The sequence below is a fragment of the Cannabis sativa genome, chromosome 1 (assembly GCF_029168945.1).
Source record: "Cannabis sativa cultivar Pink pepper isolate KNU-18-1 chromosome 1, ASM2916894v1, whole genome shotgun sequence".
Classification (NCBI taxonomy): domain Eukaryota; kingdom Viridiplantae; phylum Streptophyta; class Magnoliopsida; order Rosales; family Cannabaceae; genus Cannabis; species Cannabis sativa.
Genome location: NC_083601.1, coordinates 21988893 through 22005778, shown reverse-complemented (window position 1 = coordinate 22005778; position 16886 = coordinate 21988893). Strand labels below are relative to the sequence as shown.

General features: G+C 28.0%; 1 protein-coding gene across 1 annotated transcript; it reads right to left on the bottom strand.

The window, feature by feature from the left end:
* Nucleotides 1-378: 378 nt before the first annotated feature.
* On the bottom strand, nt 379-4852 carry LOC115704111 (probable flavin-containing monooxygenase 1). The gene is made up of 5 exons (XM_030631330.2): nt 4248-4852; nt 2963-3203; nt 1508-1689; nt 1024-1373; nt 379-941 (listed from the first exon to the last, which is right to left on the bottom strand). Exons 1-5 carry the CDS (start codon nt 4710-4712, stop codon nt 605-607), a joined length of 1575 nt encoding a protein of 524 aa, XP_030487190.2. The 5' UTR covers nt 4713-4852; the 3' UTR covers nt 379-604.
* Between the last annotated feature and the right edge of the window lie 12034 nt (nt 4853-16886).

Here is a 16886-nt window from a genome sequence, read left to right as displayed (position 1 = left end):
ATATTCTTATATATGGCTCAATATTTTACTATTTATTCTATGTGGGATAATGTTCACGATACAACCAAACTCCACCATAGAGTTTTATAGGGGACACCAAATCTACCACGGCGGCCGAACTGTGTCCAAATGAGCTGCATCTATAGGTTCCTAGGATTATAAAGTATGTTTCCTGTTTTGCTCCATTTTAGTGGTCCTATTTGCCTTTGTTAGCTAATATTAGCCGACCATGAGGTCATATTTCCACACCAATTGATTGACAAATCTGCAAGTAGCTGATTTCTGTCAATTTTCACAATCTACTCTAGTGCTCAACTCAACCAAAAGACATGTTTAGTGGGCGGCACTATTAAATTCTAACATGAAAGAGAAATGCCATTGGAGATTTTAAAAGTCAATATTATTTAGATAATATCATTAATTTGGCTGGATACACTATATATGCATTTACTTTCCCTAAAATTTATTTTTTTCTCTTCTTTTCTTCCTCTACTCTTAGACTCATCTCATAGTACATAGTAAGCTTAGCTTAATACTTAGAAACTAAATGCTGCAGAAACTTTTTGACTGCATTTTATGGTATGGTAACTTAATTTCAATCTTATCAGTTAAAATAGTCTTGACTGCGATATGGGCTAAATGCTTCAGATAACCAAGTCTTTTTCCTCCAAGCATTCCACCCCATTTCCTCACATATTTCATCACTGTGATTGATACTGTAAGTAGAAATACAGTTCCTCTTGTAAAACCTTGTTGTTCTCTTCATAACTTCCACCTCCTTAAGTGTTCTTTCAAGCATTGTTGACACTGCTGGGAGCTTAAACTTCTTGTCCACCAATCGAGATAGCCATATCGAACGCAATTCAGATGAATGCAGATTCGAAATACTTTCGACATAGCCTACAAATCCCATGTTTGGGATCAAAGGATGGATTGTACCCCTGTAAAAAACAGAGATAAATAAACTTGTAACAAAATATGAAAATCAATATCAAAAGGTTTCTTCTTTTTAGTAATTTTAACCTGTATAGTGGTATAAGACCAGATGGGTAGTCCAATAAGCTGCGGAATGGCTCTGGTATGATAGCTTTAAGCTTTTTCTTTCCATCATAGCCAGTTGCAAGGACTACAACATCAGCTTCAATTTTCGACTTGTCTTCAAACTCGATTCCTTTCTCCCAGAACCACCAATTTGATGCTTTTTTAAACACAATTTTTCCCTTATCAGCTTCTGGGAAGAATTTTTCTGGCATAAGAGCCATCTGGCAAGATGCATAGTCTTCCACAAAAGGGTGTTCTGGTTTTAGTCCATACTTCTCCAAAGGAAGCTTCTTTAGCAGATAAGATTCTATGAACTTTGAAACTGCTTGCCTCTGTGTCAAGATATATAATATATCGTTCAGTTAACATCACATCATCAATACATATATACATATGAACTCTGTACATTACTTTCAGAAAATTATTCAAGGGAGTTGATTATAAATAATTGTTAGCTTGTTATTACCATTAATGGAGAGAAAAGAGAGCAAAGGAGGACCCTCAAAATGCTCTGGTTGGGCCTTTCATGGAGAAACTGTGCAGACCTTGTGGAATAAAAAAGGAAAAATGGTAAACCCCAAATCCAGTAATGGGGAACTGTCCAATGCAGAGTCCTTACTACCATTGTACATGGTTTCCCTTCTGGTCCTATTGAGCCAAAAAAAAAAAATCAGTTTCAGTTTCATAATAATAATAATAATAAATACGAACTATATATATATCAACTCTTTAGGTAATTATACTATATGATTGGGAAGAAATATTATTAGTATTATTGATAGATTGAAAAGGATATATATTTTTTCTCATCCGCAAAACATTTTTTCATTCTGGTCCCTATGCATGCGCTATATAGTTTTTTTTTTCAATATATTGTTTGACGTTTATTAGAGACACAATTTGTCTATAAAGAATATTTAAAATTTTTGATGTGAGCCTCCTTACCAAAAAAAAATTGATGTGAGTATACTATCAATTATGAAATATCGTTTTGACTTTTTGGCTCATGATTTCATGAGTTTAGAAAATAAAATAAAATAAAAAAACAGAGATAACAAAACGGGGTGTGTTTGAAAGAGTTCTCCATACGTGGCCAACTATTTGTATACGTACGTAGACAAATCAAGAGGTCTTTTTCAGCGAGTTGAACAGCTAAGTGTATGATTATCTAATGATGATAATATCATGGTACTTTCTGTTCTTAGTTATGATTTATTAAATATGTGGGAAAAATCAGAACTTGTATATTTCTTCTGTCTTTTATCATGACTAGTTTATCATCTGAATTTTTGTTAAGTCAAATTCGTGCATATAATAATTCTATATTTTTAGAATAGTTTTAAAAAACGTGGGCAGTTTCTATATCGGTCAAAGCAGTCGATCCATTTCCTTAAAACACCGGTTTTGAACAAGTACGTGCCATTTCTAAATGGGTCACTCCTAATAAAAGTGTAAGATCAAAATTATTATTTTTTATTTACATTATATATATAAAAAAGAATTTCATTCGATACTCTATTTAATAAATTATATGTTGTTATAATAGCACTTAAGACTTCATGCAAAAAAATTCCTAACCATAACGTGGAAAACAAGGGTCATCTTCATAAATATACAGATATATATTCCCTTTTTTTGCTTTTACTTTTTACCAGTTCTCTTTTTTATTCCAAAGTTTAGTCCAATTTTTCTTTTCTTTTTCCACAATATCATGTATGAAAGTCTAACGATATCGTCATTTAAAAATAAAATTGGATGATGAAACACTAAAAATAAGATTAGTGTACAATATTAATTAATTGCATCGATCGGAAGTTAAAAGGAAATTAATCAGAAATTTCTGTAGTACTTAATTCTCATGCTTTGGGAAAATATATATTACATATATTTTAGTGTGGTAAGTAGGTAGGTAAGCATGTACCTTGGTTTTGTAGAGCACATTCCAAAGCCAAGTCGATAGCAGATTTCTTAAAGCCAATAACAGAAACTTTCTTATCCTTAATGAGATCAGAAGTGGCATCTTTGTCAAGTTTGCAGTAATCAATTGTATGCAAAACTTTTCCTCCAAATATCTCAGGTCCCTTCTTCTCTGGAAACTCTGGCATTCTCGCTACATCTCCGTACCTTCCAATGCACACCACCACAAACTCGAAATTGTACAGCTGTCAACATCCAATTATTATCATATTAGTTACCTTATAATCATCATCAGTGAATTTATTAATTATTTCTTAGTTCAATATATGTGACATATACATAATTCAGTGTGTGTATATATATGTACGTAATTTAGTTTGTGTGACATGATATGGCGCAGGCTGCGCCTCCCGCACGTACGGTTTGTAGTACGTACCACGATATTAGTGTAATATAAAAGCAAGGTTGGTTATATATTTGACCAATTCTTAATTTCGCGCCATCTCTTAACATCTTTTCTACATCAATAAATTAAAAAGACATAATATTATTGGAAAATTTTATGGTTCACTCCAAAATCGGGTGTACCAAGGCGTACTTTGTATTTCTAATATCGATTTAATCAAGATATCTTTGAAAAAAAATTTCTTCTAAAAATTTAAAATAATTTAACACCACGAAAATAAAATTTAACTAATTTTTTTTTTGACAAGAAATTATATATAGCTCAAACAAATCATTTCAATCTCAACTTGAGATCTTAAAAAAAAACTAATTACAATGACCAAAACTTTCTTTACTTTATACATATGTATATGAAATAAATTTTGTATTATAATATTTTAGAATTTGTATGATAACAAAGAATTATACTCTATATATAAAAAATTATAATTATAATTATTTGGATACCAACATCCACTTTTACGGGTGCAACTAGTCTCTAACTTATTATAAAAAAAATTATGATGTAACTTGGAAAATGTGTGTATTGATGCACTTTCTTTTTATGTTTTTAATATGTAAATCGTTGTAATATATTGTTTAAGACATAATCTTGTCAATTTTCTAAAAGATCAAAAGAATTTAATATATTGTAAATAAGATATTCAAAAAATTGTTTTGAATTTTTAAAAAATTTATAATATATTTTAAATAACTATATTCAGATATCGAGAAAACGAAAATATAGTGCATCATCGGTACACCTATTTTTGAACTGATCATTTTATCCTCTAATAGATTATAAATATGTCCACATGTGTATACATATGACTATATATATCTACCTGAATATCGTCCGAATTGTTGGTCTGGACAGCAACTTCCCAAACGGGGTGACCCGAGAGGAGGCTGCCGTATTCTTCCGGTGGTGTAGCGCGGAGATCGGCGGGTTCTTCACTAGTTTTTCCGGCAAGGTAGCGGAGCCCCACCACCTTAGAATTGAACCTTACGCATTTGAGGATGTCAAAGTGACGAGCGTAGGAGTTGAGGTAGTCCAACACCTCAAGGTGGGAAGGAAAGCTAGACTCCTCTCTCTCTGCACCAGGCCATGGGAAATCCGTAAACTCATAGTCTAGGCGAGCCGATTGGAGCTTAGTGGACCTGTATGAGCAATGGCTCCACACCCCTCCAATCGTCTCACTCCCTTCAAATACTATGGGATCATGGTGTCTCAGCTGTTTGGCTGCAGCTATACCACTAACCCCAGCTCCTATTATCCCGATTTTAGAAAAAATAGGAGTACGAGCCATTTCTATATATTATTATATTAACAGTACTACTTAGATTGATTATTATGAGATTATTAGTTTTGGTTTTTGCAGATATATATTTAGACAGAGAGAAAGTGAATTTCTATAGTACTGATATTTGGGTTGGGGTGGGTTTTTGTTGTGAGAGCATGGTGATCTATATATAGGAGTTGCATGAGAGTTTTGGGTCAAGCTCAGAAGCACGTGAAATAGACTTTGATATGTCTGTGAAAGTGTTGGAATAATATTATTGTAATTGGACGCCTAATTAAAATGATATATATTATTTTCAATGTATATATATACATGCATACATAAATATATGTGTGTATGTACGTATACGTAATGTGGAAATTGGTTTGTTAAGTTTGGGAACTTTCCCTCTAATTAAGTGACTTTCTTTTGATTATTATGGGTAGTGTGGCAAGAATTGAATTTCTTTCTACCTTCAAATTAAGACCGCGAATATAGTATTTGATCCTCCTTTATAATATATTATACCATTACATATAAATAAAACAATAATATCTTGATATTAATTTGGTCAAACTACTATACACATAATGACCAAATAATTTGTACGTATGTAGTTTTAAATAATAGTTTATATATAATGCATTAAATTAATTATCGAAATAGGTATTTATTAATATTAAAATTATTGATCGAATTTTCTCTCATAGTTTCATTTAATCAAATTTAATTAAGTTTGTGTATTGTTTGAAGAAGGTACCTTATCTTTTCTCATGTATAATAAAATAGTGAGTATCTAATAATAAGGCCATCATATATTTTTGTAGATGCATATTATGTTATTATATATATTTATATACGCGTCTCTCCAATTCTTGTGAGATTAATTACATGCCACCACGTCAAAATAAGAGCATGTATATACGTATATGTATAGATATTTCATTTTGCCAAATTACGCCCGCCTGGATGTTTAAACTTACGACTACATGATACACAACACATACATGCATACACATATTATACAAAAATATACTCCTTACTTTTTTTTTTGGTAAATGTATACAACCAAAGTAAGCTTATTACAAAACTGTTCAATCTGTACAAATTAGTTGAGAATTCTATCTTCTTTACTAATTTTCTCTTTTTTAAAAAGAAAAAATCTACCACAAATTTCTATTTTATCTATTTACAATTATAGAAACTTTATACATCTTAGCCTCCTAAATAGCAATATTCCTAGTTTCTCAAATTTTGTACACAATAGCATTTACAATAAAAGTAAAAAAAAAAATCTCTTTTAAACTTTAAAAATTTACTCCAAATAGAAATCCTGGCCACCATTTTTTCAGTGTTGCAATCACAATCAGCTTTTGAAATTTTCTTAAAGCATATAGGGACTCTAAGATACTGAAAAGGTAAAATGCCTTTGGTATAACCTCCAGAATGTGCTGAATCTCATTATTAGGCATACCAGAGCAATAAACAATAATTTTGCTAACATTAGGGCATCTCAAACCAGACTCTAAAATACTAAATAGTATAGTTTCACACTATATTTACTTTAATGAGACACTAAAACTATACTCATAAATGATTTTGTCTACAATGTCCCACTAAATTTAGTGAGACACTGTAGATCACACTATTTTTTAAAAAATAAATTATTAATTAAATAATACTTTTTAAAAAAAACTTAATAATTATATATATATTTAGTATTAAAATATTCTTATTATATTAATAAAATAATAAATAATATAAAATTTGGTGTAATTTTTAGTATTATGATTAGAATTGAGAAAAAATTTAACGTTGAAAAAGTAATTTTTTCGTGTTGATTTAACATCAAATTTAAATTTTACCATTAGAGATGACCTTAGGTTAAAGGCCTGAAGCTTTATAGAAACAATTAAAAGTTCTAAGCATAAGCTTGATAAAATACTCCTTACTTTATTGACCAAAAAAGTATAAATATATAATACAAACAAAACATTTTAGATAAAATCGGCATGCTTAACTAATAGCAGACTCATGATTTAAGTTGAGCATGGACGTGTATTTTTCTTTATAAGAGAGAGAGAGGCGTATTTTCTAAAAATTAATATAAATTTGTATTTTTATAGTCTTAAATAGTTTTGGAAATCTTTTTTTTTTTAAAAAAAATATTTTTTTAATTTTTCATCTTATTCATCCCGAAAATAATATATGATCTGTCTTCATTTCACAGCTATTAATGTAGATTTTCATTAACTATATTAAAGCCTAAATTGTGATGGATTTGCACAGAAAATAAAAGTAGTAAAGAAAAAATAGGAACACAGCTTTTTTACATGGTTTTGCATTTAAAATTCTGCATAGTCCACGAGTCTATCTTATTATATATTTCTGATACAATTATTAGGGCTTTTTCTCTTAAAGATTTTTCGTCCATTTTTCAGTGTAACCTCCCCCTATTTGTAGTTACATCGGAATGCAGTTAATTACAAATCGAACTAATATCTTACAACAATAATCCCTTAAAATTATGGGATTTGATTACGTCCCACGTAAAATAAATGCGATTATTATTTGAAAATCACACAGCTGTGATTGATCCACTTTTACTGGGTCAATGCATACGTGTATTAAATACGTTGTAAGGCATATCGTTCTGGGCATCTCGCTGAGAACATAGCAACAATAATCCTGGTAGCGAGCTCGAGCTTCTCCCATGTCTTTTCGAGGTCGATAATGTAAATCTCGTCGTTTTTACGCTTGAAGACATAACGCTCCATTTGACAATCGCAGTTCTTGGTGACAAGGTGAACTTCAGCAGTCAACATCATTTGAATGTCAGCTTCTATTTGAGAGAGCTGACTCGACGGATGTGGATCTCCTCGAAAGATGTCTGGAGCTGATTAGTGAAGGTACCATGAATGTGCCTTCCTATAGCGAGATGGATGCCTCGCTATTCGTTGTTTGGATTCGCTCAACTGTTATACTTAGTTTGTATAATGTGTATTATACGCTAAGTGCCTTAACAGTCATGTCTCGTCTATGTTTCTTCATGCGTAGTGAGATTGATGCCTCGCTTTGCACTACTAATGTCATATAGTTTCTCATTAACGCACGAGGCAACAATTCGTATATCTTTATCTCGCTTAAGACCTTACAATCAGCAAGTTATAATATACCCTGTCAGTTCCGCATTTAATGAGTTATTCCATTTTCGAATATGATTATCATTATATTTGTTGATTCGTATTCTCCCAGTTTAACACGTGTTCTCCTCTGGCCGAATTTCGGGTATAACAACAGCTAACAAAAATTGATATAATAAGTAAGTAATAATGCAATAAAATCCGATTGAAATATATATTATGTATAGCTCTCTAAAATAATAATAATAATAATAAAAGACTATATTAGTAAAAGTCTCTTAAATTTTTTTTAATGTAGATAAGTTCATATTAGCTGCAATAATTCCTAAAGTTATATTTTTTTTTATAAGTCTGTTAGTCCTTATTTTAACTAGTTCAATACATACGTTGAAATATTATTATTCAAAATAATAATTTTAAATAAATAAATAAATTATTTAAAAATCATAAAAATTATTTTTTTTCGTTATATTTCATTCTTCGTCTTCTTCATCCAACCTAACCTGACCCATACCCCTACGACCTCCGATCCACCCCCAACTTGACCTAGCTAGGCTGCATCCCCGATCTTGTCAACCAGTCAGGAAAAACTCACCACTCACCCTCTCAATCTCTCCCTCACTGAGATCTCACACTCTTGATTTCTCTTGTCGAATTCGACAAATCAACACGTGTCATTTTTAAAAGCTACCACGACAAAAAACTGCTACTTTTAGTAACAACTTTTTAGTCACACCATAATTTTTTTGTGACTAAATGTGACTTTTAGTCACAACAAAATGTTACTTGTGACTAAAATATAGTATTTAGTTATAAGTTGTCACTAATTTAGTTTTAGTCACAACAAGTATTGTGACTAAAAATACAATTCGTCACAACAAATTGTAATTTTTGTGACTAATACTTTTAGCCACGGACTTTTTAGTCTCAACATAGAAATCATAATTTATAATTAGTGACAATTTTTTCACTTTTAATCACAAATTTTGTAGTGACCAAAAGAAAAAAAATTTGTAGTGTACTACCGAATCAGTCAAAATAAAAACTAACGGACAAACAAAAATAGGGAGCTTGAGGATTATTACCGTAATTTTTTGAGATTGATGATTTATTTACATCAAATAAACTTTTTGGAATTTTATGCCGCCATTTTTCCTTTCAACTAATTACCAACTTTAATTATTAAGATATAAAACCTCATATATGCTGAGCAATCACCTAGCTACACTAATCTCCAAAATGCATAAAATACAATAAAATATTTGGGAGGATATATATCTTATAAATTTAAAAATAAAATAAAAAAAAAATAGAAATCATGTTAATGAAAATTTCTTTTCTAAACTCGTGTACAATTATTATTAAGTAGTTTGAACACGATCAAATTGGGGAAATGATACAATTTGAGACCTTCTTAATGTGTAGATCAAGTTTGTACTTAGTAGGCTAAACTTGCATATAACACTTACGAGTATGGATCATGACCCATGTACCACCAAAACCATGTATAAAATAAATAAACAAGACAAAGAAAATTAATTATATAGTGGCCACTTTTTCTATAGCATGCAATAACAATTTTAAGTTTTTTCATCTTAATTCATTCCTTGTCACCTTATTTTACAAATCTGACTCATGTTAGCAGCTTAATTTATATGAATTTGAGTCATGAAACAATATGATTAGCACCTACAACATGAAGCTTTCCCGATAAGCTAAGAGCGGTGAGGCCCCAAAGGCCATCATCACATACTAAAAAGAGTATTATTATTAGATCATCTCACACTAATTTCCTGTGGTATCTACACCAATTTAATGTAAATTCTTTTATTTTTTAGTAAAACAACTCTAATAATTCACACTAAATATTCTACTAATTAAATAAATATGAGAGCTAATACAGTAAGTATTGTACATTTTACTTATTGATAGGTATAATAATTTTTAGCTATTGATTTAATCAAATGGCTTAAATTAACTCTTAGAAACTACACCGTAATTAATATTTTTTATTTATAATTAATTTTAATTATTAATAATTAGATCCAACTAACAATACTCCAAAGTTAACTCCAAACCTATAATTTTTCTTACTTATTTACATTATAATTTTAATTAATTATTTTTTAATTTTGAATTTATATATTAATTTTATTTTTTACTCAACAATAATTATAGCTAAAAGAGTACAAAATATTCAAGTTATTTAATCCTAAAATAATCAATACAATCAATAATATAATCATAGTGTAAGTGGTAAAATTCTCTTACATCAACTATAATGTCATAAGTTCAATCATTTATAAAAACATGCTTTTTATTATTTTTAATTTAAGTTTTTAAATTAATTGAATAATTTGATTTTTTTTCCAAACAATAATTTAAATTTCTTCAATATTTTTTCATTATTAGTATAAAACAATTTTTATACTATAATAATTTAAAGTTTGTAATTATTGTGGTGGGAAATCTTCAATTTTTTTTGTTAATATATATATGGGTAAATACCATTTTAGACACCGTGTTTTACAAAAGTTACCAATTAGACCCTCTGTTTTATTAAATGACAAAATAGACCCTATATTTTTTAAAATTGTACAAATAGGACCCTGAATTGATTTTTTATCAAAATAAAACTTAATGATAATTCGATCTAGAGATATTATGATAAATCTGGTTACATTTTATGATCTAGTGATATTAGGGTTTAGGGTTTGGAACAATTTTAATATTATAAATTTTTTAAAATTTATAATTATTGTGGTGGAAATTCTTAAATTTTTATTTGTTAATATATATATATATATTGATAATTGTATTACATAAAGTATAATAGTGAACAATAAAATAACACATGAAATAATAATAATAAAATGAAAAATTTTGTCAAACAAAAAATTGAATATAAATTTTGTCAAATAAAAATACATAATAAATATAGATGAAAAGTTTTGCACTAAAAAATATCTGAACGATCTCAATTACTGTCGATCTCATCTAAATTTGGTAGTCTATGACAACTTTGGATAATTATAAAACGTGTGGTAAGACATTAATATCATCCAAATATAATAGTTTATTATTATAAAATATATTTGTTATGTAAGTACACACAGTGGTAATTTATTTGCTATGCAATTACACACAGTAAAATAAAACTAAACATTTCTTTATACATATAATTTTTTTCCCTTGTGCTTGCTATTTTTTGTTTTATTTATTTTAATTTGTTGTTGATAACATAAAATAATAATAATTTATTTTTATTTTGTTATTAGTTATGTGAAAAAATTAAGAAACATTAAGTAATTTAATATTAAAAACTAACCAATCTAATCCCCACTTTTGCGGATTGGATTTGAGTTATTATGTGGATTGGATTGAATCCAAAATATGAAATTCTCACTTAGCACAAATCGAATGCACTCAAAATAGTGCAGAATGGATTGTATGATTACCGTTATTGAGAGTGATAAAGAGGAGATAAAAAACTCTTCAAAAAAACGAAATAAATGAAATATGCAAAAAATAAATTGTATAAAATTATTAAATGAAGGTGCCAAGACTTGAACTCATGTCACTTAACAAGAGATAGGATAATGTGCATTAACTATTTCCAACTATATAAATGTATACTACTAGCTAACTAGTACATGCATAATTTATATAGATATAGTGTTATTAAAAAAATAATTAATTTAATATTTAAAAAATTTAAATACATTGAACTAAGTTGATGAAGAAAAAATATATTATGAATATGTATTATTTACTATTAATTTATGCATGATTATATAAATAATGTAATTAAAGTAAATAATTAATTTTATACCTAAAATTTTTAAATACATTGAACATTATAATTTTGAAAAGTAAATTAATTAATACAATATGATAAAATTTTGAAATTATTAAATTAATTGGATTTTAAATTAAATATAAATAAAGAAAAAAAAATATTACTTTTAAAGGATTGAACTCATGACGTTTTAATTGTTTTAAGAGTACTTATATTGATTATTATAAGTTGAACATGTTAGAGTTTTCTATAAGTATAGTTATTGTTTTAAAATAAATTTAATTAAAATATTATAAATTTAAAATTAAAAAATATATATAATTAAAATTAAATTTTTAGTAGACATTATGGTCTGGAGTTATAGGTTTGGATTTTTAGTTAAATTTATAATTAATATTATTCAAAGTTATTTATAAATAAATATATTAATTATAGTGTAGTTTTCAAGAGTTAATTTGAGCCATTACATTAAATCAAAGATTATAAATTATTATCATTATCAATAGGTATTTTACTCAATCCCTACTTAATAGTCCTCAATAAATATCTATTACTTAAAAGATCTCCCATTTAATATTAATAACATTTATAATTCAAAATAACTAATTTATGAAATAATTAGTAAAAATTATATCAGGGCTACTAATAAGAATTTAAAATCTTAAAATAATTTAGTAATATAAAATATGTATTAAATCAATTAAACAATATAATTTTTTGTTTTAAAAAAATTATTGAAGTTCTATATAGTTAATCCTAATATACACGATTATTAATTCCAAAATGAACAAAAAATGATTATGCAAAAAAGAACTCACCAATGTCAAGCATCTCAAGAATATCAACATTCTCAAAATATTTGAAGTCCATATAGCCAATATTTTTATATTCTTTAGGTTAAGATCCACAAGTGATTAATTTGACTATTAAATTATTATTTTACTGAATTAATGTTGTCTTTTTTAGTTTTATAACTTAGAGTTTATTAGTATTAGTATTTTTTCATTGTTATTTTTTATTTTTAAATATGTTAGTGTTTTAAATAAACTATTTTTTGTGATAAATTTTAATTTGAAGATTAAAATGTACGATTATATTTTAAAATAAAATAAAAGCTAATTCAGATTTTTTCCCTCTGAACTTTGACATGTATCAAATTATGCCCCTAAACTATTGAGATTGTTGAATTTAAGAACTTTTGTCCAACTTTAGTAAAAAAATTCTAACATGTATGAAAATTCAGGAGGCATGATTTAGTACATATCAAAGTTCGAGGGACATGATTTGGTAGATATCAAAGTCTGGGAAGCATGGTTAGTACATAAACAATCACTGAAACAGAATGAAATTAGACAAAAGTCCTTAAATTTAACAATCTCAATAGTTCAACAGGAATTTTTAACGGAAAAAAAAAGTTCAGGGGGCATGATTTGGTACATGTAAAAATTCGGGAGAAAAAAATCCTAATTAGCCTAAAATAAAATAAAGGTTAGAATGCAAAAAAAAAAAAAATTATACATCAAATTGGTGTAAATTCAAAATCCAACTCCATTAATAGTACTGTAGAATTAAATTGGTGCATACCAATTTGATGCATAAGTTGGTGTGCTATTGAAGTGAAATAGTGTCAAAATTCTACACCAATTTAGTGAAATAATGTATTATTAGAGATGCTCTTAGAGCATCTATGAAGGATGTTTGATGACATGAATACATTTTTAATATTTTTTAATTGATGATTACCATTGGAATGAAAAAAAAAAATGCTATAAAAGAATGTCATATATACCATAACATTGTTTGTCTTTTCTTTCTTATTTTTTTTATTATTAATTATTTGATCATAAGAAAAATTATTTATTTAATATGTATTAAATTATAATATATATTATTTTAATAATTTTTAGAGATGCTTACCATTAGATTATTTTTAAACAAAAAGTGCCAAAAATAATATGGAAAAGAGATAAAATAAAATAATATGTTTTTAAGTGATGTGAAAGTTTTTGACACTCTTAAAAGAATGTCACCATTGGTGATTCTTACGTACCTTAAGGTGTTCAACATTATACTGGCATGTGGCGTTTTATGAGGGGTTAGCAGTTTTATATATTATTTATTAAATTAAAATATATAGAGTTCGAACTAAATTACACCAATAGTTACTAGCTAGCAATATGACACCTATTGTGATGCAAACAAATTTTTACTAAAAAAGAAAGCCAAAATATAGGTTGCCACCCTTGATATTCATAGAGACATCAAACTTTTTAACGTCTCCTCTCAAAATGGGCCTACACTATAACAATAGCACCCATTTTTAAATGCATAATCACCACCACATGTATTCAAATTATCCTAATATACCTAGTTGTTCACAAAATTACTGGCGAATCCTAAATATAAAATTAGGTAGTTATGTGAAGATGTGTCAACTCAGAAATCAAAATGACACATTAAACCTATCTCAATTAATTGATTGGCAAATACCTCTACAATTTTGCTTCTAGGAACGAATAAGATGACTTTGTTTCGTCTCAAATCCCATCACCACAAACCCACCTTCCATATAAATTTTTGATGCAAAAAATTAATGATCATAAAAGAAACATATTCTAGATTATATCTCAAAAAAGAGAGCTACATAAATTAATACAAGAATTCTTAAGTAAATCACCATAAAAACTTTGAGGATCAAACTCTATTATTTAAACACTAATAAACTATATAAAGAGTACTAGGAAGACAGGTTGCATATGAAGTTAAAATTGTAAGATAAATAAGGTTTTATTTTAAAAAACTTGTTCTGACAATAAAGAAAAACTCCAGGGAATACTGATTTAGAACTTCAGGGACCGACAATAGCTACAGAATGACCAAAACGGTCATCATTATAGGTTGGCTAATAAAAATATCTAAACCTATGGGAATGATATTCATGAGGTTGTACATAGGTTAAGTTACTTGGATATTAAAGGGGTTTTATGAAGGGAAACTTACAAAAATACTGTTTTTTTTTCAAATTTTACAATAATACTGCCACACGGCAATTATTTCTTTTTTACTGTCCAAGCCTTTTTTTTTCTTTTATACTGTCCAGACCTAAAATATTTACTTTTATACTGTTAACAGTAACATAGCACAAACGGCACTTCCTTCGTGGTTGGGGACGGACAAATCAACACCAGAATCATGAAAACACCGGGGAAAAACCATAAAATCTGGCAAAGAGAAAAATTTACTAAATCAACAACAAATTACTGTTTTGTAGTGTTATTTTACTATTGTTTTAATATGAAAAAAAGGCCACATAAATGAAATATTGTAAAAAATGACAGGACATGAAATCTATATCAGTTCTCATAAAGAGCAATGGACAATGGGAAAAAGAACATAATTATTTCAAGAGAATGTGACAATCCTATAAAAAAACATAAGAAAACACTACTAAAACAACACAAAAAAAAAATACAGAACATAAAAAAATAAGCATAAAAAAACTTTGGAATGGTAGTATTTCGATCGGGTGTACTTGGATTCCCATCCTATAAAAAAACATAAGAAAACACTACCAAAACAACACAAAAAAAAAAAAAATTAAAGAACATAAACAACAAGCATAAAAAAACATTAAAAAGACTAACAAAAAAAAACATGCAAGAAAAAAAAAAGAAATAGGAAATATAATCAACTTGAAAAAACTCTTAAAACAACACAAGAACAATAGAAAAAAAAACCTTATCAGATTTGGGAGACTTTTGAACTTTCTTTTGGCTGTTTGCATCTTTTACTTTGTTTCAAACATCTCATGATTTGATAAATAATAAAACACACAAAAACAAACTAAAGTTTTCAACTTTACACAAACCAAATTATAACTATTGCTCATTCATATGTGGGCAAATTTTACATTAACAAAATAAAAAGAAAAAAAAAACAAACAAACAGATGCCCACACAAGAAGAAAACTCCATCATAGTCCACACACACCATTATTATTATTATTATTATTATTATTATCAATAATAACAAAATTAACCCAAAAAAAAAATTGAAACTTGAGTTGTATATACAAAAGGGTAATGATTTGAAATTGAAAATTCTGTTGTGTGTGTGTGTTTTTTCTACCTTGTTCTTCTTCTTGGTCCACAAAAAACCCAAGATAAGATCCATGACCATACACGGCGAGCTCTAGAGAAGAGTCTATCAGTGTAAGGTTTGGACTCTCTGAGAGCATCTTCCATGTTTTCAACAAAGAGGTTGAGGTTTCTTGGGGGAGGGATGTAGAGAGTCAAAGGGATTGCAGAGAAAGGTGAAAAAGAATTGTAACATGGTTATGGTTTTTGTTTAGAGTGAAAAATATAAATAAATAGATAAAGTTGATGAAAGGGTTAGCTTTATTGAGTAGTGTGTGTGAGAGTTGTCACATCTCACATCCAAATCAATCATTTTAATAAAATAAAAAAATTTAAATTTTGATGTGGGGAGACACAACTACCCATTATTTCTTATTTTATTATTATTATAATAAAATATTTTGGAAAAATGAAGCAATGAAGCAATTGGTAATGAATTATGTACTCTGGAATGATAAGTGGCAATGATAAATCCCTTACACAGCTAAAGTTTCAAGGCAGTAAACTGCCAAAAAAAAAAAAAACAGTACAAATGTTGTTTCCAGCGTGGCACAGTATAAATGTAATAAAATGGGAAAAATCAGTAGTGGGTGTAAATTTCCCTTTATGAATGAGCTGACCCAACTACATGATCCGTCGCTAGGAAGAATTCTAACCCATTTATATATATATCATATGGAAACCTAAATATACAACAACCCTACATCTAATAAAAATAATAACGAAAATATATATAAAAATGCTAAGAAAATTTTAAAAACTAAACCTAAAATATGATATATAAATTTACCCTATTAGTTGCCTTAAGAAAATAATAGATATTTTTGCCTTGCTTATTACATGCATGCTTTTCATCTTCGTAGTTGACATCCAAATTTTAATTTGTTACCCATGTTAATTTCAAACACAGATTATGAGCATTGAAATATAAAAGATTGTAAACTAATCATCATCACTCATAATCATCAAACCAAGATCCAAGTATTTATTTAGAGCATCCAAAAAATATATAATAAGCATAAATACCTCCCATTGATGCATCCATGTGAGCCAAGTCCAAGAATCTCCAACAAGAATCAATCCTATCTCAAGACTAGAGAGGAACACAATGTGGAGCTATCCC

Excerpts from the sequence above, each read along its gene's own strand:
- LOC115704111 (XM_030631330.2), bottom strand. The coding sequence starts at position 4,712 with ATGGCTCGTACTCCTATTTTTTCTAAAATCGGGATAATAGGAGCTGGG. Across the intron at positions 3,204-4,247 it reads ACAATTCGGACGATATTCAG|CTGTACAATTTCGAGTTTGT; the intron begins GTAGATATATAT and ends GGATGTTGACAG. Across the intron at positions 1,374-1,507 it reads CTCTTTTCTCTCCATTAATG|AGGCAAGCAGTTTCAAAGTT; the intron begins GTAATAACAAGC and ends ATCTTGACACAG.